This window comes from Bos indicus x Bos taurus, chromosome 6 (assembly GCF_003369695.1).
Source record: "Bos indicus x Bos taurus breed Angus x Brahman F1 hybrid chromosome 6, Bos_hybrid_MaternalHap_v2.0, whole genome shotgun sequence".
Lineage (NCBI taxonomy): Eukaryota > Metazoa > Chordata > Mammalia > Artiodactyla > Bovidae > Bos > Bos indicus x Bos taurus.
In genome coordinates this window covers 80,950,263-80,975,826 of record NC_040081.1, presented here as the reverse complement: position 1 = coordinate 80,975,826, position 25,564 = coordinate 80,950,263, and the positions used below count along the sequence as shown (strand labels likewise).

At 34.6% G+C, this 25,564-nt stretch overlaps 1 protein-coding gene across 9 annotated transcripts in view; it reads left to right on the top strand.

Annotated features, from left to right (window-relative positions):
- The window catches only part of EPHA5 (EPH receptor A5), a 400,766-nt gene that overhangs the window by 325,701 nt on the left and 49,501 nt on the right, over nucleotides 1-25,564 (top strand). For 6 of the 9 annotated variants that reach the window (XM_027544624.1, XM_027544622.1, XM_027544618.1 and 3 more), the window contains 4 exons: nucleotides 11,356-11,421; nucleotides 20,653-20,720; nucleotides 21,999-22,124; nucleotides 22,838-23,023. In XM_027544624.1, coding sequence (XP_027400425.1) covers nucleotides 11,356-11,421; nucleotides 20,653-20,720; nucleotides 21,999-22,124; nucleotides 22,838-23,023 — 446 coding nt within the window. The remainder of the gene's footprint in view (nucleotides 1-11,355; nucleotides 11,422-20,652; nucleotides 20,721-21,998; nucleotides 22,125-22,837; nucleotides 23,024-25,564) is intronic. The other 3 variants (XM_027544620.1, XM_027544619.1, XM_027544626.1) reach the window with 1 other exon arrangement.

Genomic DNA, 25,564 nt, shown 5'->3' with positions numbered 1-25,564 from the left:
ACTAAGCATCTTTTAATTTCATGGCTGCAGTCACCATCTGCAGGGACTTTGGAGCCCAAAAAATAAAGTCTGACACTGTTTCCACTGTTGCCTCATCTATTTGTCATGAAGTGATGGGACCGGATGTCATGATCTTCGTCTTCTGAATGTTGAGCTTTAAGCCCACTTTTTCACTCTCCACTTTCACTTTCATCAAGAGGCTTTTAAGTTCCTCTTCACTTTCTGCCATAAGGGTGGTGTCATCTGCATATCTGAGGTTACTGATATTTCTCCCGGCAATCTTGGTTCCAGCTTGTGTTTCTTCCAGTCCAGCGTTTCTCATGATGTACTCTGCATAGAAGTTAAATAAGCAGGGTGACAATATACAGCCTTGACGTACTCCTTTTCCTATTTGCAACCAGTCTGTTATTCCATGTCCAGTTCTAACTGTTGCTTCCTGGCCTGCAGGCAGATTTCTCAAGAGTCAGGTCAGGTGGTCTGGTATTCCCATCTCTTTCAGAATTTTCCACAGTTTATTGTGATCCACACAGTCAAAAGCTTTGGCATAGTCAATAAAGCAGAAATAAATGTTTTTCTGGAACTCTTGCTTTTTCCATGGTCCAGCGGATGTTGGCAATTTGATCTCTGGTTCCTCTGCCTTTTCTAAAGCCAGCTGGAACATCTGGATGTTCACGGTTCACTTATTGCTGAAGCCTGGCTGGAGAATTTTGAGCATTAATTTACTAGCATGGGAGATGAGTGCAATTGTGCAGTAGTTTGAGCATTCTTTGGCATTGCCTTTCTTTGGAATTGGAATGAAAACTGATTTTTTCCAGTCCTGTGGCCACTGCTGAGTTTTCCAAATTTACTGGTATGTTGAGTGCAGCACTATCACAGCATCATCTTTCAGGATTTGAAATAGCTCAACTGGAATTCCATCACCTCCACTAGCTTTTTTCATAGTGATGCTTCCTAAGGCCCACTTGACTTCACATTCCAGGATGTCTGGCTCTAGCTGAGTGATCACGCCATTGTGATTATCTGGGTCATGAAGCTCTTTTTTGTACAGTTCTTCTGTGTATTATTGCCATCTCTTCTTAATATCTTCTGGTTCTGTTAGGTCCATACCATTTCTGTCCTTTATCGAGCCCATCTTTGCATGAAATGTTCCCTTGGTATCTCTAATTTTCTTGAAGAGATCTCTAGTCTTTCCTATTTTGTTGTTTTCCTTGATTTCTTTGCTTTGATCACTGAGGAAGGCTTTCTTATCTCTTCTTTGGAACTCTGCCTTCAGATGCTTATATCTTTCCTTTTCTCCTTTGCTTTTTGCTTCTCTTCTTTTCACAGCTATTTGTAAGGCCTCCCCAGACAGTCATTTTGCTTTTTTTTTTTTTATTTTCCATGAGGATGGTCTTGATCCCTGTCTCCTGTACAATGTCATGAATCTCATTCCATAGTTCATCAGGCACTCTATCTATCAGATCTAGGCCCTTAAATCTAATTCTCACTTCTACTGTATAATCATAAGGGTTTTTATTTAAGTCATACCTGAATGGTCTAGTGGTTTTCCCTACTTTCTTCAACTTAAGTCTGAATTTGGTAATAAGGAGTTCATTATCTGAGCCACAGTCAGCTCCCGGTCTTGTTTTTGTTGACTGTAGAGAGCTTGTCCATCTTTCGCTGCAAATAACATAATCAATCTGATATCAGTATTGACTATCTGGTGATGTCCATGTGTAGAGTCTTCTCTTGTGTTGTTGGAAGAGGGTGTTTGTTATGACCAGTGTATTTTCTTGGCAAAACTCTATTAGTCTTTGCCCTGCTTCATTCCGTATTCCAAGGCCAAATTTGCCTGTTCCTCCAGGTGTTTCTTGACTTCCTACTTTTGCATTCCAGTCTCCTATAATGAAAAGGACATCTTTTTTGGGTGTTAGTTCTAAAAGGTCTTGTAGGTCTTCATAGAACCGTTCAACTTCAGCTTCTTCAGCATTACTGGTTGGGGCATAGACTTGGATTACTGCAATATTGAATGGTTTGCCTTGGAGACGAACAAAGATCATTCTGTCGTTTTTGAGATTGCATCCAAGTACCGCATTATGGACTCTTTTGTTGACCATGATGGCTACTCCATTTCTTCTGAGGGATTCCTTCCCGCAGTAGTAGGTATAATGGTCATCTGAGTTAAATTCACCCATTCCAGTCCATTTTAGTTCACTGATTCCTAGAATGTTGACACTCACTCTTGCCATCTTTTGTTTGATCACTTCCAATTTGACTTGATTCATGGACCTGACATTCCAGGTTCCTATGCAGTATTGCTCTTTACAGCATCGAACCTTGCTTCTATCACCAGTCACATCCAAAGCTGGGTATTTTTGCTTTGGCTCCATCCCTTCATTCTTTTTGGAGTCATTTCTCCACTGATCTCCAGTAGCATATTGGGCACCTACTGACCTGGGGAGTTCCTCTTTCAGAATCCTATCATTTTGCCTTTTCATACTGTTCATGGGGTTCTCAAGGCAAGAATACTGAAGTGATTTGCCATTCCCTTCTCCAGTGGACCACATTCTGTCAGCCCTCTCCACCATGACCCACCCATCTTGGGTTGCTCCACGGGCATGGCTTAGTTTCACTGAGTTAGACAAGGTGGTGGTCCTAGTGTGATTGGATTGACTAGTTTCCTGTGAGTATAGTTTCAGTGTGTCTGCTCTCTCATGCCCTCTTGCAACACCTACTGTCTTACTTGGGTTTCTCTTACCTTGGGCGTGGGGTATCTCTTCACAGCTGCTCCAGCAAGGCGCAGCCCCTGCTCCTTACCTTGGACGAGGGATATCTCCTCACTGACACCCTTCCTGACCTTCAACGTGGGATAGCTCCTCTAGGTCCTCCTGCACTCACGCAGCCACCACTCCTTGGATGTGGGGTTGGTCCTCCGGGCCGCCACCCCTGGCCTTGTGAGTCAGTACTAGCAGCTGTTTTTGGTTCTGATATAGTTTCCAGCAATTTCTTGTTGGTTTCCTGCAAAGCAATTACTCTCTCATTTACTCTTTTAGAAGCTTCTAGATACCAGTCAAGGTAAGCGTAGCCAGCCTTTTCTAATTATGCATGCAAAAATATCAATTTTGAAATATCAAAAGAAATCCAATTTGGCCATTTTAGGTTGAGATCTGTTTTAATATTATTTCTGCAGTTAACTAGGTACTTGTATGTATGAGCTCCGTTATGTATTGTACATGAATCTGGCTGGAGTGTTAGTCAGAGGCTGGCTTTCTGACACCCCTTTGTTTCTGTTTTTGAGAGATTCTGTTTCTCATTTTAAGATGAATTTGTCAGGGATAAAAATCACTAGTGAACTTGTGTAGTGGGCCCATGTGCTACTTGTGAGGTTAACTCCTCCAGGAGTCACCCCAGAGTTGTTTCAGCTCATTTTACATGTCAGATTCTGCCTCCGGCAATCTAAGATTACCGTGGCTGCTTAGGTCGCTGAATGGCCAGTTCTTATGTGCGGCCCCTGAACGAGGAAGTATTTTAATTAATGAGTGGGTTTCCCTATGGGATCACTGCATGCAATGAGACCTCCACCACTCCTGTAAATTTCTCAGTCACCCTTGAAAACTGAAACTGGCCAGGAGGAGTCATGACCCTTTTCTTCAGAGCAAAACTCATCTATTTTCCTCACTTTTATCCTGACAAATTCTGTAATGGCAGTCAAATTGAGGGAAAGTGTCAAATCAGCCTGTTACTTAACCACTCAGCGAAGACCATTCAGTCCCCTACAACAGATCGAACTCAGCATCTTTCAGCTGAGCCCTGAGTATTCCTCAATTATTTTTCCAGTTGAGCCCCCCTACCCAGTACCTGGAAAGAGGCTACAGTCTTCATTTTGCCCCACATGAAACTTAACTTGCAACTCTCAAGTTGTACATCATTTTTTAGTCGACACCTGTCTCTGAGTCCCAGAATTCTTTACTTTAGTATGAATATTACCATAGGATTTTTCAGGCTTGAAACAGGAAACACAGGATAAAGCAAGTGTGTTGGAAAAACAGAGTCCTGTTGTGTGTTTCTCCTTTACTTTCACACTACTGCCACAATTCCAACACTTCTAATACTAGATGTCTGGGGTTATAGTTTCCACACCAGGCAATTCCCTGTGAAGTTCCCTGAGTGTCCTAAATTCAACTCAGTTTGATACTAAGCAGAGTTAGCACAGACCCCACAGGGTAAGGGCTCAGTCCCAGGCTCTCCCTTACTTCTGACACATCCATCAATACTAGGTCCCCAGGTTACTCATAGCTTCTCTGTGTCTAGGCCACAAATCAAAGGTTCCCATGATTCCCCTCCTTAGCTTAGATTATTTGCTAAAACAGCTCACAGAATTCTGGGACACACCTACTTATATTTACCAGTTGATTATATAGTAAAAGATTTGGTAAAAGATACAGATAGACAGGTGAAGAGATACATAGGAAGAGGTCAACTGCAGGAACATCTATCCCGTGGAGTTGCAGTATCCCAGCCTTCCAGTTTATGGGTGTATTTTGAGGATTTTCGTGGAGGTTTCATTATGTAGGCATAATGAATCATTAACTCCATTTCCAATCCCTCTCCCCTTCCTCGAGAATGAGAGGTAAGGCTGTAAATTTGACATTTCTAATCATGATTTGTTCTTTCTGGCAACCAACCCACCAAGAAGTCACCTAATTAGAAACAAAGACACTCCTATCACCCAGAAAATTGGAAGTGGTTAGGAGCTTTGTGTCAGAATCCAGAATTAAAGACCAAATATTAGAAGAAGAGATGCTCCTAGAACTCTTATTAGGAAATCACAAGCATTTTAGGCGCCCAAGTCAGGAACTGGAAGTTAGAACAAAAGATTTGCCTAGTTCCTCAATATATCAAAGATTCTAAGAGTTCCTTGTCGGGAACCATGAGCTGATATATGCTGGTGTGTATATATACATGGAGAAGGCAATGGCACCCCACTACAGTACTTTTGCCTGGAAAATCCCATGGATGGAGGAGCCTGGTAGGCTCCAGTCCATGGGGCCGCTAAGAGTTGGACACGACTGAGCAACATCACTTTCACTTTTCATTTTGATGCATTGGAGAAGGAAATGGCAAACCACTCCAGTGTTCTTGCCTGGAGATTCCCAGGGACGGGGAAGCCTGGTGGGCTGCTGTCTATGGGGTCGCACAGAGTCGGACACGACTGAAGCAACTTAGCAGATATATATATATATATAGCTTCCCAGATAGCACTAGTGGTAAAGAACCCACCTCCCAGTGCAGGCAACATAAGAGAAGATGGTTGGATCCCTGGATGAGGAAGATTCCGCTGAAGGAGGATATGACAACCCACTCCAGTGTTCTTGCCTGGAGAATCCCATAGACAGAGGAGCCTAACGGGCTACAGTCCATAGAGTTGCAAAGAGCTGGACATGACTGAAGTGACTTAGCACACATGCATATTTCTTATTATTTCAAAGCAAGATGTGAAGTGTGCCAGGTTTATAACTTGATTAGCTAAGACTAATCTTGATCAAGACTAATCAATCAACATCCACTGATGTTTCAAAACCTCTCACCTACCAGGGAGTAGTACTTGGCTAGGACAGGTGTTTTTTCAATAATTTTATTTATTTTATTTTTTACTGTGCTGGGTCTTCATTGCTGCATGGGCTTTCTCTAGTTGCAATGACTGGGGGCTACTCTTCATTTCGTTGCCTGGTTTCTCTTTTCGTGGAGCACAGGTTCCAGGGCACACTGGCTTCAGTAGTTGCAGCACATGGGCTCAGTCATTGTGGCTCCCTGGCTCTAGAACACAAGCTCAATCATTGAGGCACATGAACTTAGTTGCTTTGTGGCATGTGGGATCTTCCTGGATCAGGGATCAAACTGATATTCCCTGCATTGGCAGGCAGATTCCTCATCACTGAGCCACCAGAGAGTCCTAGGATAGTTTTTGATGAGGGATCCTAAGGTGTAATATCGAGACAGCTATTACTATTGATGAGGAATTATAAGATTTTTAGTAGGAAGGAAGCAGACTACTGGAAAATATTTTTAAATTACTGCATAAAACTATGTCCTATTCCAATTCGCTTACAAAATGACTAGAGAATAGCAATTAATTTATACATACAATTTGATGAATGTGCTGTGGATGTGTGTTTCCCCTAAGAATTATTCATAAACGCACATGCACATGTCTTTCTAGCCATTTTGCATTACCTTCTCTTGGAGGGTGGAATAATTTTCTGTCTTTTTGTCAGAAGTATGGGGACTGAGGTGCAGGGTTTGGGAACCATATGTCTTATCATTATGTTTCTTATCTATTTCCCAGTTTTTGCAAAAAATGTTTTCAGTTTAGTCTAGTTTCATCAGGAAATCAATAATGAATCTAAGAAGGGTGACAGTAAATTAAGACAGATGCAAAAAGTACTGCAGAATGAGATTTTTTTGAGAAATGTATAAAACAACATTGTGAGTGTTAACTGAACAATATCCTAAACTTCTTTTGTTTTAAATATGTTACATATTTAAGTTATTTTTAGCATTTTAAAACTGATGTGCTGCAAATGACAGTATATTGTGATAAGCATTATAATTGGAATTATTTTAATTCTTTGCTTTTCTTAAAATTAAGTGAAATTACCACAAAAATTGAAATCAGAGAGAACTAAAATTGTCTCATAAAAATGCAAATTCATAAAATGCTTGAATACAGTAACTCTTAAAGATTTTGTATGCTTTTTTGTCATCATTTTGTTTCTCTGCACACCAATTTTTACCTAATGTTTAAAAAATTTAATATTATACTGTATTAATTTCATTCCTTCATAAACTCCACAAATAGATTTTGTGAACTGCAAGATATTTATGTGTTAGTCATTGGCTCCTTTAAAGTCTATAGCCAGCCTCATGCATATTGTCTGCTCCTGACTTTTTGCCATAAGACCATGTCGTTAAAATAATATCAGTTTAAACATTTTTTAAGTGCTGATTGTGAACCCAGGACAGTGCAGAAAGCTTTGCATATATAATCAAACTCATTCTTCAAAGCAATCCTATGTGATATAGTTTCTATTATTTGTCTCATTTACATCAGTTGGCTAGTTTACCAAAAGCTATACATTTATTAGTGAATACATTGGGGATTGCTGCTAATTTAACTACAAACTCCATGATCTTAATCATTTTGCTACACAATCAAAAGGTAAGGACATTTTTGCCGCTCTTAATAAGTTTCAGAGGGTTGTTTTCTAAAGTGTTGATGGTACTTTTCACTGTGACCTTTGAGGGTGCAAATTACACTCTCTTCTCCAGCACTAAGTTCCATAATTTTTGTTGTTGTCATTGTTTTACTTAAAATGGGTAAATTAAGTAACTTTTTCATTTCCTTTTTTTTAAAGTAAACTGAAAATACTTTCTATTTAATTAAAATACTTCGGTGGAATTGCTTTCTGCCTCTCTCATTTATCTTTTAGGATCATTGTGTTTTTCTTATCCACTTGTATGATCTCTTGTTTAAGAATTTAAGTCATCATTTATCCACAGTCTGTAGTCTTGCTCTCTGATCTAGTATCTTTGAGGATTTCTTCCCTAGACTTATAATCACCTTTCTTTAGTAGACGGGAGGTTATCTTACACTGACACACTTAGTACATTTATTGATCAACTCTGTGTAAGACCTGGCTAAAGTAATTTCATTTGGATCTTCTTTGGGTCTGGAAAGCTTCCCTTATAACATGTTAATCTTCAGAAGGACAAATCAAAATATCTTGTTAAAACAAAGATCTACCATTTTATATTAAGTCTAGAAATGCTAAAGTATTTTAAACTTGGATAATAATGATCTTATTATAGCTGCATGTAGTTACTTACAGACTCCAGGTGCTAAAATCTGATGGGAATGCAGATGGACTCTGTGTTGAACCATAGCTCACGTAAATTAGATTGGCTGCTATTTCTAGCATATTTTAGTTTCTGTTTCTAAATTATTTCTGAGAGTTGTAAGCGTTTTTAACCTGTACTTTGAGTATTTATTGATTAAGGAAAGAACATGTTTTTTATACCATCTGGTGCTGAAGTGTTACTGTGACAGCATCCTCAGAGTTTATTTAAAACGGGTAATTTGAGGGATTACTATTCCACTTCAGATATTTATAGAAAAGGAGCTTCAGTTTTAATTTTCTTAATGATATATTAATGCACAGTATGCTCTGATCACTAAACCCTCAGAAAACTTATTCCGTGGAAATGATTTTTTAAATTACACTGGCCATCTGTATTTATGTGAGTTGGTCTGAATGGAACTAGATATTTAGTTATGTTATAAATGGAAATACTTAGTATGGTAGTAGTATATGGATCATGAAAAAAATAAATTTCTCTGAGATAATGAGAATCTATTCTATCACTTTGATTATGATATTACTAAGAGCAATAGCTATTACTTTTCTCCCAAAGCATACAATGTGCCAGACACTGATCTAAGTGAATACATATTTTCTCTCACTTTATTTTCACAAAACCTATGAGATAGAATCCATTATTTTCCCTATTTTATGCCTGTAATCTGAAACAAAAATAAGTTAACTAGGGTATTTATGCCATCTTAAAACAAGTCAAAGAAAATATCAGTACCAAATCTAAAACAATGACATAAAAAAACAGAAGTATGAGTGTTTGATTTTACATGATTTTAGTTTTTTTTTTTTTTACAGTGAAATTTTTTTTTAATTTTATTTTATTTTTAAACTTTACATAATTGTATTAGTTTTGCCAAATATCAAAATGAATCCGCCACAGGTATACATGTGTTCCCCAAGGTTCAGGATTTTAGGTTTTTGATTAAACTTTTTAAAAACTATAAATTTGAAGTGTAATGATAAGTAATAAAATTTATATTCCTCAGAAGTAAAATTTGCAGTGTTATAGTGAAGTGTGTGTGAGTATGTGCGTGTATATGTATTAATTTGTAAGAAAAAAGTGTTATTATATTCTTTCAAATGAAGAGGACTGAATAAAATGCTATTACTTTTGAAATCATGAGTGTATTTTTTGAGTCTTAGAACACTGATCAAGCATTAAACAAGTCCTTATAGGTAATGACCAATCACAGCCCAGTTCTTGCTTTCCTAAGTACAATTCTATATGAGTTTATAAACTGCACACTCAACTATAAAGATATTTATACTTTGTTAGAGATGACATCAGCTTTTTTTAACTGTTAAAAAAACAATTGTGTACATTTTTAAACAATCTAATATTATTTATTATTTATTGATTTGTAAATTTACTATTCAAAATTAAAACATATATGCACATGTTCCATATTAATAACCATTAATAAATTGAGATAATTGTGCCGTTAGTGGCTCAGTCATGTCCAGCTCTTTGCAACCCCATGGACTATAGCCTACCAAGCTTCTCTGTCCGTGGGATTCTCCATGGACTGTAACCTGCCAGGCTCCTCTGTCTATCTGATTCTCCAGGCAAGAATACTGGAGTGAGTAGCCATTCCCTTCTCCAGGGGATCTTCCCAACCCAGGGATTGAACCGAGGTCTCTTGCATTGCAGGCAGATTCTTTACCATCTGACCCACCAGGGAAGCTCACTTGTGCCATTAGGTAATGCCAATTACAGTGAAACTACTTATGTGCCGTTCATCATGTTTAAACTGTGAGGGGGAAAAAAAAAAGATCAAGGAATCATCCTTATCTAACAAAACTAATAGTTTAAAAGAAGAGGAAGGCAGACTTTCTTTAAAGTGCCAGATAAATGTTTTAGGCTTTTCAGGCCACTCATTCTCTGTTACAACTACCTAAGTCTGCCATGACAGCAAGCAGGACTCCTCCATAAATGGCAAATAATGAGTGTGGCTATGTTCCAATGATACTGTATTTACAGATATAAATGGTATGCTAGATTTGGCCCATGGACTATATAGTTTTCCACCCCTAAATATGAGCACTTATATAAGCATAAGAAATAGGAAAGTTAACATATCTAAGATATCAAAGATATTAATGAAATAAATATAATTTTAAGGAAGTAGATCAAGATTTTCCAAAGTATTGTACAGATGCTTTATATACTCTTATAAATATTTTAATAATTTGATATATTGAACTTTGACTTTTAATATCTCTACAGTGAAAATAATTATTTGGCATATTTTTTAAAATACATATAATCAAATTGGAAATAAGTGTCACGTTGCCATTTTTGTAGCAGCCAAATTCTCAGATACTTAGTAATGGGAAAAATTAAAGTACTATCAGTGCTCCAAAGAAACTATATGGAACTTTGCTTAGTTTTCCTTTGAGAAAAGTCCATTGGAATTTGATTTGGAAATACTTGTCTAATTTTGTTAGCATTTCCAAATATATTGAATGTTTATATTGTATTTTCCTTATTTGATATAAATGAGTAGATATATTTCATAATTAAAGTTCAAAATAAACAGAGTTTAGATAAAAGTCTTGGCCTGCTGGTATGTGGTATCATTACTGAGCTCATCCCACAGTTGTCTTGAAATCACTCTAAGGGCAATTTATAAAAACTGGAAGTGAATGCACTGAAACACTAAATAGCTTTTGTGTTCTATTCTGCCAATAGTTTATGTGGTTTCTAACAATAAAATACATTATATTAAACAATTTACTTGGTATTTTCTGGATTTTTGTTTTACTATGAATATGTGGAAAATTAAAAGAATATTGAATCTTGCAATATCCAGAAAGGTGCATGTATTATATATATAGGTTGATTTTTATATATATAGCAATAGCTCTATGAATATATTATGGAGATGCATTTTTAAAATATGAAATGTAAATTAAATGGTCACTTTCCATAAATGATTGGTGAAGTCATGTAAGCATAGCATTGTCAATAGTCTGTGATAAATGATGATACCGCTATAAGAAATCAGTGGGTCAAATGAGCAAGGCATTATTCTCCATCTTAAATTTGTAGGTTCTACTCAAAAAATTTATTTACAAGGCTGTTTAGAATGTCTTTGAATATAAATTTTGTAGGCATTTCTGAGGAAAGATATATTCAAATGGGCTTATAGCTTTCTTTGTCTGTTTAATTGGATAATCAAATACATTGACTCATTATATTTCCTATCAAATAACCTCTTTAAGTATAATAAAAAGAACAATTTAATACAGCATGGTATTTCTTAAATCCATAAAATGCTTCTTAATTTGAAGGGCATTGTGGAAAAATTAATTGTATGCATGTTGGAATTTTTGCTTTTAAAAAGCAAAACAGACACCTGTCTGAATTGGTAGTGTCTTTATGCTGTATCGAGGGAGTGGGATATCTTCCTTATCTTGGGCTCTCTTGTTTGCTTTTCAGTTGCTGCGATTGTGGCTGTGGAAGGGCTTCTTCCCTGTGCGCTGTTGCCCATCCAAGCCTAATATGGTTAGTGTTCCCCTCCTGCTTTCACTATGTGCTGTCCCACCTATATGTATTATCGTCAGCATCCTTTTTTTTTTTCATTTGTGTACATTTTAGTAGTTAGTGCACCAGTTACAGTTTAAAAGAAGAGTAGAATGAAACTGTTCCAGAAAGAATCTTGAGTGATTTCACTACATATACTTTCAAATAAAATATCTGTATCACCCCTATGTCAAGCATTCATACTTCTCTTCCAAGGCTTTTACTTTGGTCCTGATTTAAACCAGGAAGTTGTAAGATTTTAACATCTGTTTTACATTTAACATGTCACTGTTTATGTTGTTCCATTAAGATTAAAACCATATTATACATGGAAGTAGAATGCTACTTCTGTCAAGGTGAAGTCACTTTTTCTGTCTCCCAGAACCATGAAATGAACATAAGTGGGATATTCTTTTTTCATAATCATTGTGGATATATGTTGCATTGGAAAACAGAACCACATTTAATTTTAAACAGCTGACTTAATAGTTTTAAGCTTGAATTATTTCAGATATTATAAGTGATATTTCTAATTTGGTACCAGTGAAGAAAAAAATATCCATATTTTGGGGGTCGGTGTCCAAATGCGATAGTCTTAATTATTTACAAATACAAATCTTAAATATATATAGCAATAAACTTATAGGCTAGAACATAAGAACAAAGAACTCTCTTTATAGATTTAGAGAGTGCTGTGTGCTCAGTCACTCCGTCGTGTCTGATTCTTTGTGACCCCATCAACTATAACCTGCCAGGCTCCTCTGTTCCTGAGATTTTCCAGGCAAGAATACTGGAGTGGGTTGCCATTTCCTGCTCCAGGGGATTTAGAGGGACTCCTACACAATAGTGAGCTACCTTGTAAAAACTACTAGATAATTTCTGTCTAGATTAAGGAGTCTGAATCCCTCCACTACTATATTGAGCTATTATTTGTAGGCGAAATTTGCCAAGAAAAGAACTGAAATACATTTTAGAGAATTAGAGGGTTGTCTTGGGCCTTTAAAATTGTTACTTTTATTCTCTAGGTGTAAATTAATTTTTGTTGATTCAAAAAACTGTGGTGTGATTGAGTGTGTGTAGAAGATGTGAGAAGTGGTGGAAGAGATACCAATGATCTTCTGAGAACAAGAGAGTGTAAACACAGACTGATAAGATTCTTTGATCTTTTTTTTAAATCTTGTGAAATTTTTTTATTTGAAAAAAAATTTGAAGTTAATATGAAAGTACAGATTTGTTCCTGGGACTTCAGTGACAGACCAAAACCAAAAAACCCTGAAATCTGGCTGACAGTGGCTGAAGTATAATATAAATGGCTTGAAACTGTGATTTTATTTTATTTTTTTTACTGCTCTATAAAAAACTTAAAAACGGTCACTGAGTTGCTTATTCTAACTTGACTCTCAAATATAGATATTATAAGAGATAAAATCATCATTGAAGCATAGAATTTACATCTTGGAGAAAAAAAATGACATCCAGACATACCTTGAACTAAACCTCAAAGATATCTTAATGGGTATATGAACATTAATGAAGCCATGACTCAGAAAAGTATTGGTGAAAACTAACTTTAACTGGATTTAAATTGCTTGATGTTTTAAAAAATAGTATCTTTTTCTACTGTGTAGTTGACTTCAGGGAGTTTGTAAAATGAACAAATAAAGGAGGAAAAGTAGAAAGGTGGAACACTTCCTTCACAAGGAACATACCAGGAAACCTAAGAAAACATGTTTTATTTCCTATCATCTTCCCTTTTTTCCATAACATCTTTCTCTAAAAATGTCAGTAATTTTGACTCAATTGGTGTGTTTGTGTGTGTGCATTTATATTTGTGTGTGTATGTGCATTTGAGTGTGTCTGTAGCACCAAAAACAGAAGTTATTTAGCCACAAATGGGCTTAGGTATCCAATAAAATGATAACAGTTTGTGTGCAAATATTTATGGAAGAGCCATAATTTTTTAATGCATTCTTAGTAAAACAAAATAAAGCAAAAGAAACAAACTTTAATTGAGTTTACATAAATTAGACAATCAGAAATTTGTTCAAAATTATTGGTTGGGGTGAATGGAAGCTAAATATGTTTTTATTCTCTGATATCTCAACTTTCATTTCATAATTTCTGGTCAGTATGAGGTTTCAGTTAAAGATAATGTTTCTTTAGATTAAAGCCTTGGGGAAAAAATAACCTTAGATAGTGGAAATTAAGGGCTGAGAAGAATTTTCCTACTAGAATCAGTAAAATACTATGAAACCTTGACCTAAAATCTTATCTCTTAATTTTGTTTGTATAATCGTATTAGGATTTGTCAATTACCACATAAATAATTTACAAGGATCATTCTGTCATCATTTGTGAACTGACATATATACAATTACAGGACAGAGGTTGGACATTTTGAGATTTTGGAATCTTGTTTTTGTTTTTTTTTTTCATTTCTGAAAGACTACTCATGAATATGTGTGCTTGGTTTTGACCTTAATATAATGCAGTGCTTATACATGAAAATTGCCAATTGTAAATATACTGGCTTTTAGAAGTATTTTAATATACCTTGTGGAAATCTCAGGGTCTGAAAGACATAATTTCAACATCATTTATCTAGATCCTTGGTTTTGCAATTCAGATTTATTAAATTTTCTCCAGGGCTATGGAGTTCTGAGTTTTACTATTGTAGTTTCCATCACATAAACATGCTCCATTATTTTGCAAATGCTAATTACATGTTGCTGTCTTGATCTCAAATTATTTTTTGTCACTCTAGTTGCTTACTTTGTTGTGAAATCGGTAAACATAGGTATAATGTTAATTTTTACAATATTCTTCTTGCTTTGATTAAAATCTACCCAGTTATGAATGATATTTCTGTAATATGTTCTAATGAAACCCAGATGCCTAAATTTTAAGCACTCTATCCCCAAGACTGCTTACATTTTTAACAGAAGTATTTGTTTTTTAATCACAGCTGGTTTCAGATTCTAGTCCTCCCACGCTACATCCAATCTATTTTTACAGGCATCCAATATTGAATTGATAATCTTAAATGTAAATGATATATTAATATGTGAAATTTATAAAATAAAATTATTATTTGTTCCTTGATATTCACTTTTGTCTATGAATACAAAAACATATATATATGTGTGTATATAAAACATCATGTTTATTATAAGTTTTGAAATATCCCATAGTCCCCAGGTGGGTTTTTCTTACATTTCTTGAATTCAAACACATTAGATTATTTTCTTCATTTATTAGGTTTCAAGCTTTCCAATGCTTTTGCAGCACTTACTACTTCTGAGGGGTGTGCATGACAAGGAAAATGGAGTTCACTATTCTGAAAATAGAGATGTTAAGTTCTTATTTTGTTGATTTACCTACTCTGATTTTTAGGAAGTCAACCTCATTCTTTTAGAAATTATTATTGCTTATTTTTAATAATATTTAAAATCAGAAGTACAAGGGATAAACTCTTCTATCATAATTCAGAAAATAAAACTAAAATAAAACATACTTTTCTGACAAAAATGGTCGTGAATTACACTGAAACATTATTTTCTTAATGTTTCAAGGAACTATTTTTCTTTAGTTTAATGAACTGAAAGTTTCTTGACATTTGAAGTGAACAAGGTTTTCTTTTTACATACATTTCACAGATTATTTCATTCATTTACAACAGATTTCTGCCCAAGAGATATATGGAAATACTATTCTATCTTATAGTTAGGAAAAATACATAGAGAATAAAAATCATCCCTTATAATTTTAGACCCTCATTTAATGTGCTCATGGCAGGCAAGTGTGAGGCTTTTCCACACAATAGAGAGATAATATATTAAATTCCAGTTGAAGCCTTGCTATATAAAATGTAACTATAAACTGCTCCCAAACCTGTTTTTATAATACCTGTGGCACCTCAGACCATAGGAGATATTAAATGGGACTACTCTAATTGAGAAAATCATTGGTCATATAAGCTAGTTCATTTACCCATGAACTAGTTTAAAAATTAGTAGGAAATTTCCTACTCTCGCATTAGAACACAATTTGTTGAAAACAGGGAGACACAATCCTTACATGTCACACTTTATAAATTATATTTCATGTCAGATTTCTAAGGTAATTAAAATTTAACTCAATAATGAAGAGTCAATAATTCATCTTTGAATTCCTTAAAGTATTTCAAATTATTCATGCCTTCCCATTATTGCTAATTCTGGAAGGATTTAAAGAGTTTATTAATGAAACAAATTACAAATTCATATACACTGCATTATTTTAAAAGTGTTGTTCATAAGTTTTTTCCTTTGTCTTTTATAATATAGAAATTAAAAATAATATGCAAGGCATGAAAAAAGACATAAGTCCACTTCTCACATTGCCGTTAGTCATAAGGAGGTTAGTACCCTTGGTAGAATGTGAGATGGGAACACAGCTATGTTTGCTATGTTTCTGTAGTATAATCATCGCTGTCATTTCCTGTGCAGGAAAAGCATGTTTCCCAAAATGAGTATATTTTCTTTTAAAAGTGTATCTGGGAATTTTCAGTAAATGATAATACATGAGTTACAGTTTTGTGTAACTTATATTATCTGTAAAGAAATCAAAATCCTGTACCTTGTATACAAATGCTAGCTGGACCACCTATATATCCAATATCCCATTTTACTGCATTTGCACTCACATTCTTATAGATCTGTGGTCCTGAGAAATAAAGCAATCTATTTTAAGTATTTATTAACTATTATTAATAATAAGCTAATATTCACATGCTTCTTTATTTTATGGGGGATGAGTTACCTGAGCTTTTATTAAAACTACCTTTTTTCAGTTGGAGAGAAACTTGAAGTGAAAAGGTCAAACTATTTTCCCACAAAACTATAACTTTTTTTTTTTTTAAGATGCCAGCAATAAAATTTTAAACGCAACATTATGCAGTGGCTGAGGTCATTATTATGTCAGAACAAGAGTGTGTGCACATATGAAGAAATGTGTTTTGAAAAGAGGATACAATACAAGGAACTTTTCTATAAGCAAGACATATTGACTCTAATGTTTGCTGCAACATTTCCTTTTGAATATTTTTACTGGTAAAGCATTTCTTAGTCCATCTGGACAATGGAGGAGCAGCTGTAGGCATGTCCAGTTCTGAGCCAGGTACTGCATATGCTCACTCTTTCAAAAACATCAAAATGCAGAACCATTACTTCTTTCACCATTGCTTCCTCCCCACCGTATTTAAAATTAAGGAAAAAGAGTGTTTATTCAGTGTTCATTTCAGTAGGCTAAAATAAAGAAAAATCTGATTTTGTGGAGGTTATTGTGGAGTAAGGATCTACAATCTCCTTTTGCTTTTTCGTTCACTCATCTCTCCTCATTGTTCATAATAGTGTCATTTAGAAAGTTCTGATTCTGTTCTTGGTACTCCTTGAGGGCTTCACATTCCTACCTTTAATTTATTATCTAATCCTCAGTTTACATCTGAGAAATAAATTATTCATTAGTACCTCCATCCATTCATAAAGATTATTGTTTACTATTTCATGTCTATGGAAGTTTCAAATATCCAAATTTAGAATCAATGGCTTGGGGTGTTTTTAAGAGCAACATTAATATCAAGGTTGTATTATTAAATCTTTTGGATAGATATGGGGGAAAATAGATTGATCTCCAAATTAACCATGAAATCACTTATATATTATATAGGAAGCATGACTCAATGCCTTTTAATAAATTTCATTAATGAGTATAAACTATGCCTACGTTTAATGTAATTTCTCATGTCCCCTCTAGTACTAAAATAATATCATTTTCTAGAAGAAGATATGTATAAATGGGTAGAGAATGATTCCTCTAATTATATTAAGATATCTAAAATATTTTTAGCACAATGATATCAAAATCCATTAAAATTGTGATTGAAGCAAAATGAAGAAACTGTTTCTTTTCTGTTCAGAAAGAAAAAAGGTTCCAGAAGATGGCAGTTGTAATTTATATATGTACACAATATACATATGGAAGGGCATACTTACTGACTGTGTCAGATGGGTTACAATGATGTATCTGGACAAGGTACGGAAAATGATACTGAATGAACAGGCTTCCTGCAGTGCTTTGTCAGTGAGGCTGAACCACTGCTTGAGTGCAGTCTCTGCCAGCTGCACTTTTACTTGCTGTATCTTGTTGAGGTTTGTTTTAATGGTGCTTTGGGGGTTTCCAGAACTTAATTTTATATGTTAATGTGACATGCAGCCGTATATGTTATAGAACTCCAGAGAAGCCCATAGTCAAAAATAACTCTTTCCTATTGCCCTCCTGACTCTCACCCTAGGTATTAAAATGTTAACTGCTCCTCAACAAGGTATTCCCAAATCATCTTTTAGATTAGATCCAAAGTTTTATTTCCATTTTCATATAAGGAATTTGCATGAAATTTAAATATCCATGAGACTTATTTAATGATAAAGACTATTTGAGGATACAAGTTTCAAAGCTTAATTTTTTTCTGAACGTAGGAGAGCTGAAGGTAGAATGGATGTTTGTTTTCTAATGTAAACTGCAAGAACTTGTATACTTTTTAAGTCTCTTTAGAATTCCTCTAATGAAGTTTTCTGTCAGTGTTATTTACATAACATAAATCTCAGGATGATTTCTCACAATTATATGTAGAATATTGTTAAAAATAAAAAACAGTATCAATACCTTCTCTGTAAAGGCACATACATCGATTGAAAGAAGAATGTAATATCTAAAATTATGAACAATATTAAAATAACTTAAATATCAGCTTATATCATGTATTTGTTTTTTCTCTCCATTTCACTGTGGTGAAGTGATTCAAGATGTCTTGCATCTACGTGTTTTGAATACAATTTGGAAGGCCAAAGATCCCCACTGTGTGATGCTCCTCACCTAAGAACACTATATGTATTAAGCACCTTATTTCAAGTTTATTCAAATTTTGCTAACTGTAATTTACTAATAAATTGCCAGTTCTTTAACATGATAAAAATAAGATAACTATATTTTTCATCAAAAATGGCACAAAAACAGGTTTTTTAATCTATTTTGTATAATATGTGTAATTATACACTAGGAAAAATAGAGAATACAATAGGTTTTATTTTTACATCAAAATATACATATATTTAAGAAACATTTTAGAATATGAAACCAAGAACAGTCCCTCAGTGCATGTCAGGTGGCCACTTCCCTTACATCCAATAGTAGTTTTCAGTCAACTTTTTAATGAAAATATTTTGTCAATCTGACATTTCAGCTGTATTTTCTTTATGCAAAAATAAATGAAATTTTGTTCTTGATAAACACAATTTTTTTCTAAGAGTTTGTGAATAATAAATTCACCTCCTTAGGAGTTTAACTAAAAGTAGTTAAAATATTTTTATTTTGGTCAATTGTTTTAATGTTATATTGTTGTTCATATACTTTAGTATTCATCAGCCTATTCTCTCTCAAACACTTGTCAATCAGAATATCATCCACTCATTCATTTATTCATTTCATCAATGTGACACATATGTTTGGTGCCAAGTCCGATCCAGGTGCCAAGTGACTTCAGAAATTTATAGATGAACAGTAATTGTTGCCATTTAAGAAACTAACAATAAAACATGAGAGCCAAAAAAAATTCTCAAATGACTACGTTGTATTGTCGACTGGGAATCTCACCATGAGAGGAATACTGAAAACTATTGGGTTCATAGTGAGGAAGACTGAAATAAGCAGGGGTAATGGAGGGGGGGGAAACATAAAGAAGGCAACAATTGAACTGGACTTAGATTAATTGGAGATTGTTAAGAAGAGCATCCTAAGTGTAGGAACCAGTATATAGGAACATATGGAAGCATGGAGAAGTATCCTGGAGATGAGGTAGGAAGTGCGCATTGGGGCTACACTTAGGAATCTTTACATTTTTATTGAAATGTTTTCAGGAGAGAGGTAACATAATAGCAGAGTACCTTGTTTATGGTATTGTGGCTACAGCCATGTCTAGTATAGTTCAGGAGAGCAGTTACAGAATGCAAGGGCAAAGGTTCAGAGGCAGTGATAGTAATCCAAATGAAAAATAACAAGGCTTTAATTGAAGAAGGGGTAGAACTAAAGAGATGGATGAGATGGACCATAAGATTTTATGTTATGTAATTCTTGGGATTTGACAACAAATTTATTGTGAGGTACACAAGCATAGGGCTTTGATTTTAAGGTACCAAGCCATGTATGTGTTATTAAGAGGAAAAGAAGGCAGCAGATCAATATTGAAAGTAAAGAGAAAGATACTGTTTTTGTTGTTTTTTCCCCAAAATCTATTGAGTGGAATGCCTGGGGAATATTCCTGTAAAGTAAATCTACAAGGAATAAAAATGTAACTCTCAAAAGGATAAAATCAGAAGGATAGATATATTAATTAAATTGATGGAAATGGATAGATCTACAGTAGAGAACCAGAGAAGCCTGGGCAGAGGACATAGGGAATTGTCCATATAAATGAAAAGAGCAGTAAGAAATATCAGAAAAGGAGTAGTAAGGGATTTCAATTAATCATGGGTTAAAAATTAAGAAAAAGTCATTGGATTTAGAGATGAATATATCATCAGTGAACATTAGAGGGAAAGCTTTTTGTAAGTAATAAGAGTAGATTTAAAATGACTTACAAATTAGTAAGAGAAAAACAGGAGAGACTAAGATTTGGGGAGTGGAGCTGAGTGGGTTTGCAAACTTTGGGGACTTGACAGTGATCTCTGAGTGGGTGCAAGGGGAAAAAAGCCAGCAGAGAAACTAAAGACTCCAAAACGAGAGGTAAAAAAAATAAAAAATGATAATGTAAGGTGCTGAAAGGAGGAGACCATTGAATCAGAGACATATTGGGGCAGCTCATCTGAAAAAGGCAGGGGCCTCAGAGGTGGTTAAAAAAAGTAAAAGAGGAAGGGAACAGAGAAGTGTCTGGTGTGTGGTGTATGGTGAAGTGATGTTTAAAAATAGATTTGGAGAGCTTCAGACTTCTCAATGAAATCTGGGCAGAAATAAGGGATATTGGCTGCGGAAATACGATTCATCCAAGAGTATTGGTGTTCCATCCTGCTGGTGTGAAAAATCATTTAAGATTGCAGTCATTTCAATTGTGTTGTGTGCTTCTGGGCTTGATGTGATTCACCGCTTGGGAGATGTGGCTAATGATGGCTTACTCTATTCCAGGCGGTGTGGTTACAGCAAAGCCAAACAAGACCCGGAAGAGGAAAAGATGCATTTTCATAATGGGCACAGTAAGCAAACTGTTAAAAAAAAAAAAAATCAAAATAAAGCAAAGTAGGGGAGACTTTGTTGTTACTTTGGCTTCTTTTCAGGCAAAGATTTGTAAAAACTGACCAAAAATATTGTGTTAAAAAGTGTGTTTTGGTACATTCCTGGGCTTGCAGTGTTGCTGGCTGACCCTGGGCAATAGCTTAATGGTTTTTTCAGTTCTTTAAAGCAAACTCTCCTATAATAATGAAAACAAAAACTTTTTGCTTTATAAAAAGTTATTATATGTCAAACTGTATTTCTGGCCAATTCTAATTCCTAGCAATAGTCAATAGAAATATATCATTAGATAAAACCACCAGAATAAATGAATAAATTTTTCTTTTTTTTTCTAGCATTTTGGCAGGAATTTCCCTGAGCAGATCCTGTAACAGCAACCTTGGTTCAAATGACTTGAAAAAGACTACACTTTTAAGAAATGCAGAAAATCAAGTTTTATTCATGAGCTTTAAAAATTAGCCTAAATGGGTTCTAATTTTATTATTTTAATATGTTCATTTTTAGATAAAGAGTATAGTGTGAGTTGATTTGCCAAGTAAATGACAAAAAGTGTTTTTGGTTTTGTTTTTGTTTTTGTTTTTTTGTCATTCTGCCATATCAAAATCATGAAAGAATTTTTGAGTCCATTTTTAGTCCTATCTTGTTTAATGTTATTTATTCTCAAAAAATATCATTGAGGATAATATTGGTAGTCTTTAAAATGTAATGAAACTGAGGCTCATAGAACATGAGAGACTTGTATAATGCCCTGCAGTAAAAATAGAGTGAATTTCTTTTTTTCTTTTGACTTCTATGTCAGTCTTATAGGACCAAAGCACCATAAAGTTTGTTTTTAAATTATTTTTATAAAAACTAAATCATCTGTGATGAGGTTTTAAGTAAAGCATAATAGAACAAACCGACGACTAAGCCAATTGCACTTCATTGTTCAGTTTGGTAAGCAAAAGTGTCTTAGTTTGCCTCAGAGACTGACTCCCTGAACATTACTGCTAAAAGATGTATTTATTCAAATATGTCCTCACATATGCACTTCATGTGCATGCCAGCAATCCAGATTTCTACAATTATAAAAGTGAGATAGTTGTAAAAATGACTCCTATACCTCAGGAGAAGACTCTGTCCTTGCAGCTCTGCCACTTCTAGAAATTACGGATTTAAGCCATAGTTGCACGTTAATAACATTTGTAATTTCACTCATCTATCACCAATACTTCTATTTTAATGCCTGTTTATTTTTTCAGTTAAACTGCCAGGAGTAAGAACTTATATTGATCCACATACCTATGAGGACCCCAATCAAGCTGTCCATGAATTTGCCAAGGAGATAGAAGCTTCATGCATCACCATTGAAAGAGTTATTGGAGCAGGTAAGACAGTGTGTTTAATTCAGACTTTTAACTTGTGTTTATATTATAGAATGTAATATATCAATGTTCTGATCTAACTCAAGATGTTTTTAATCTTCTGTAATTGTCTTGCTTTCAAAGTGGTATATAATTGATCGTATTTTACTACTACCCTCTACATAGCTCATACTTAAACCTGCAAATGTCTAGTTTATGAAAACAATAAACCAGCAAAAATAAATATTCAAACATGGTGTTTTAATATCTACTATTTACTATATTTCATACATATGTAATTTTTAATGCCCAGAAAGATTTACAAAATTCAAGTATCCAATTATTTTGTGTATGCATCATCTCTTCATTACAATTGTTTCCTTTTTGTCCTGCTATGATCTTTTTTTATTTTCTCATTAGTGTCACTGCTATAGTAGAAAGCAAAGGAAGAAGGAAGTGGTTTTCAGTCAGTTGCTTTTGGTTTCTTTCTAATGTTTCCATTAAGGTTTCTATATGTAAGACAGATGAAACTAATAACCCCCAATGTGTTTCATGATCACGCATAGGTGTTTTTTTTCCCTGTGGACCATTAATGTCTTTCAGCAATGACAAGGAAATTTGGACTCCCATTTAATTTTGTTTTGTCTAAACCTTGCTATTCTAAGAGAACTTTAAGGTACTATTTTAGAGTAAAGATGTTTAATGAGTTTATGTGTTTTCTACATCTTTATCACAAGGTGAATTTGGTGAAGTTTGTAGTGGACGCTTGAAACTTCCAGGAAAGAGAGAATTACCTGTGGCGATTAAAACCCTTAAAGTAGGCTATACTGAGAAACAGCGCAGAGATTTCCTAGGGGAAGCAAGTATCATGGGGCAGTTTGACCATCCTAACATCATCCACTTAGAGGGTGTCGTGACCAAAAGTAAGTACAATGGCAAACTATGCATGTGTGTGTGACCATAAATATCTGAATTTCTTCTACTAGGTTATTAATTTCAGGATACACATAACACTGGTCATGATAATTCGATTAAGAGTTTCTCTGATATTCATATGTGTCCTATACTTCAGTGGGTTCTTGTCAAAGCTGATCTTCAATGAACCTGAATTTCTGTTTATTATTTTAAACATATGTATTAACTCACTTACTATGAATTCAGCACCAGAGAAAATGTATCCAGATAAAAGAAACAGTAAAAGTATCATTTTTTTTTCCTCTTGGCTCTTTCACTTTTTATCCTAATGAAATATTAACTTCAAAGTTTCCATTGAGGCATTGAAGTTTAACATTTAATAGGATTACTGTAACCATAGGTGCCTGCCACCTTTTAAGTGGCTCTTTAGAGCTGGGTGTATTTCTTTTATTCCTTTTTTTGGTTGAGATATTTTAATAGTTCTAAAGAAAGCAATAGCCTCAGAAGACTGGGAATATTCCTTAAGACTAATTATTTTGTTAAAGCAAATCCTGTTTTTACTCAAAAATAGCTAAAATTTCACATCTGTCAAATTCTTGTTAATTTCTTGTAAATATGGTTGTGTGTTGAATGTTCCAATACAAGGATTTCAAATAATTTTTCAGTCATCCAGTAAAGTATTTATGTGACACATAACCAAGGCCTTTATATTCTTTTAATCCGTTTTCACTTTGCCATTCCTATGTATTCTCTTTCCTTCCCTTATTCCTCATACCCTACATACCACTTGTAAAATCATCTGAAACTTTTGGCAAGGAACAGTCTTTAAACTTTTTTTAAACATTGATTCAACTTCCATTTGCTATTAATCAGTTTTAAATGATGTATGCCAAATATGCATAGCAGCAATGTATGTTCAATAAGTGTTCTTATCCTACAAAGTAATGTAATTGATTAGATGTCCATTTTTACCATTTTGCTTTTTTTTTAAATTTTTTTAAATTTTATTTTATTTTTAAACTTTACAATATTGTATTGGTTCTGCCATATATCGAAATGAATCTGCCACAGGCATACATGTGTTCCCCATCCTGAACCCTCCTCCCTCCGCCCTCCCCATACCATCCCTCTGGGTTATCCCAGTGCACCATGGAAAACAAACCAAAAACAACAGCAGCAGTAAAGACGGCTTTTTCACAATAAAGAGGAACAAAAGAAACAAAAAAAAAGTATCTGATTTATTACCAGTCAATTCTCAAATCATGATTCATTCACAGTAGGTCACAGATGAAAACACAGAAGAAAAAGACCTTAGCTAAGAGTATCATGTTGATGCTTGACAGAGCTTTTGCATCAGCCTGTTTTGCTGGAAGATTGTTTTTCTCTATGAATCAGAGAGATACGCATCTCCAGTAAGAATGCCTATAGAGGAGGAGCATAACACAGAAATAAAATTACCTGCAGACATGTGGGTTTCTTCAAACTTAGATATGTTTCTTTCCTCCACTTCATGCCTAAAAAAAAGTAAGGGGCAGGGGCAAGAGGCAAATGAGAGGCAAATAAAATATTTTTTTTGGAAGGAATAAAATAAAAGATTTTACAAAAATCATGTCCTGTGATGAATGGGGAGGAATATTTTAAGTTAGAATGTGATCTAAGGGAGAGTGTCACAGGGCCAGTAAAATGAAATCAGAACTTGAACGGGGCTATATTCTATGTGAGAGGAAGGACTTTGGAAGGACATTAGTGATAGCATATACCGGGATAGATGCTGTGGAAACAGGAGTTAACAGTGATTGAGTAATCATTTGCTATGCAAAAAAGGTACTATCTATTGTAAAACATACTTCTTAATGACAGTCACAGTATAATAGTATACAAAATCTTTGATTTATTTTATGTCTTCTTTTCATCCTTAATATGACTGTTAAATTTCATTTCCTCAAATAAACACTGACCATGACTTCCTCAAGGATATATGTAAAACTAATGGCTATACATAGGCAGCCAATCTACCCTGTAATGAGTTAAGCTGTAATGTGTAGAAGAGTGTCAGATCACTATTATGATCACAGAAGGCAGTACTGCATAATGATCAAGAACATGGGCTATGGATCTATCCACTGATTTTAATTTTGCTTCTGCCATGAAGTACTATGTGGCTTTGCACAAGTTAGTGATAGATTCAGAACCTGAGTTTCCTCACTAATGACATGAGATAAGAATGCCTCATAGTGATGTTGTGAAGGTGACTTGAATTAATACAAGTAACGTTTAAATGGGCATGACACAGAGCAGGTAATTAATAAATACATGGTTATTACTTTTCCATTTATCTCTCTTCCTATGCTCTGAAATTCTCCATATCCATGTCATTACTAATCCATTTTAATTGATATGTTACCCTGTCTACATTGCCTCTTTCTCTGAAACCTAACTACCTTTGCAGTTCCTTCAAAACCTTATTCAAATTCCATCACCACCTCCACAAAATAATTCCTCATCACTTAACCCTGAAATAATCTCTTCTTCTTTTTAACACTGTGCTA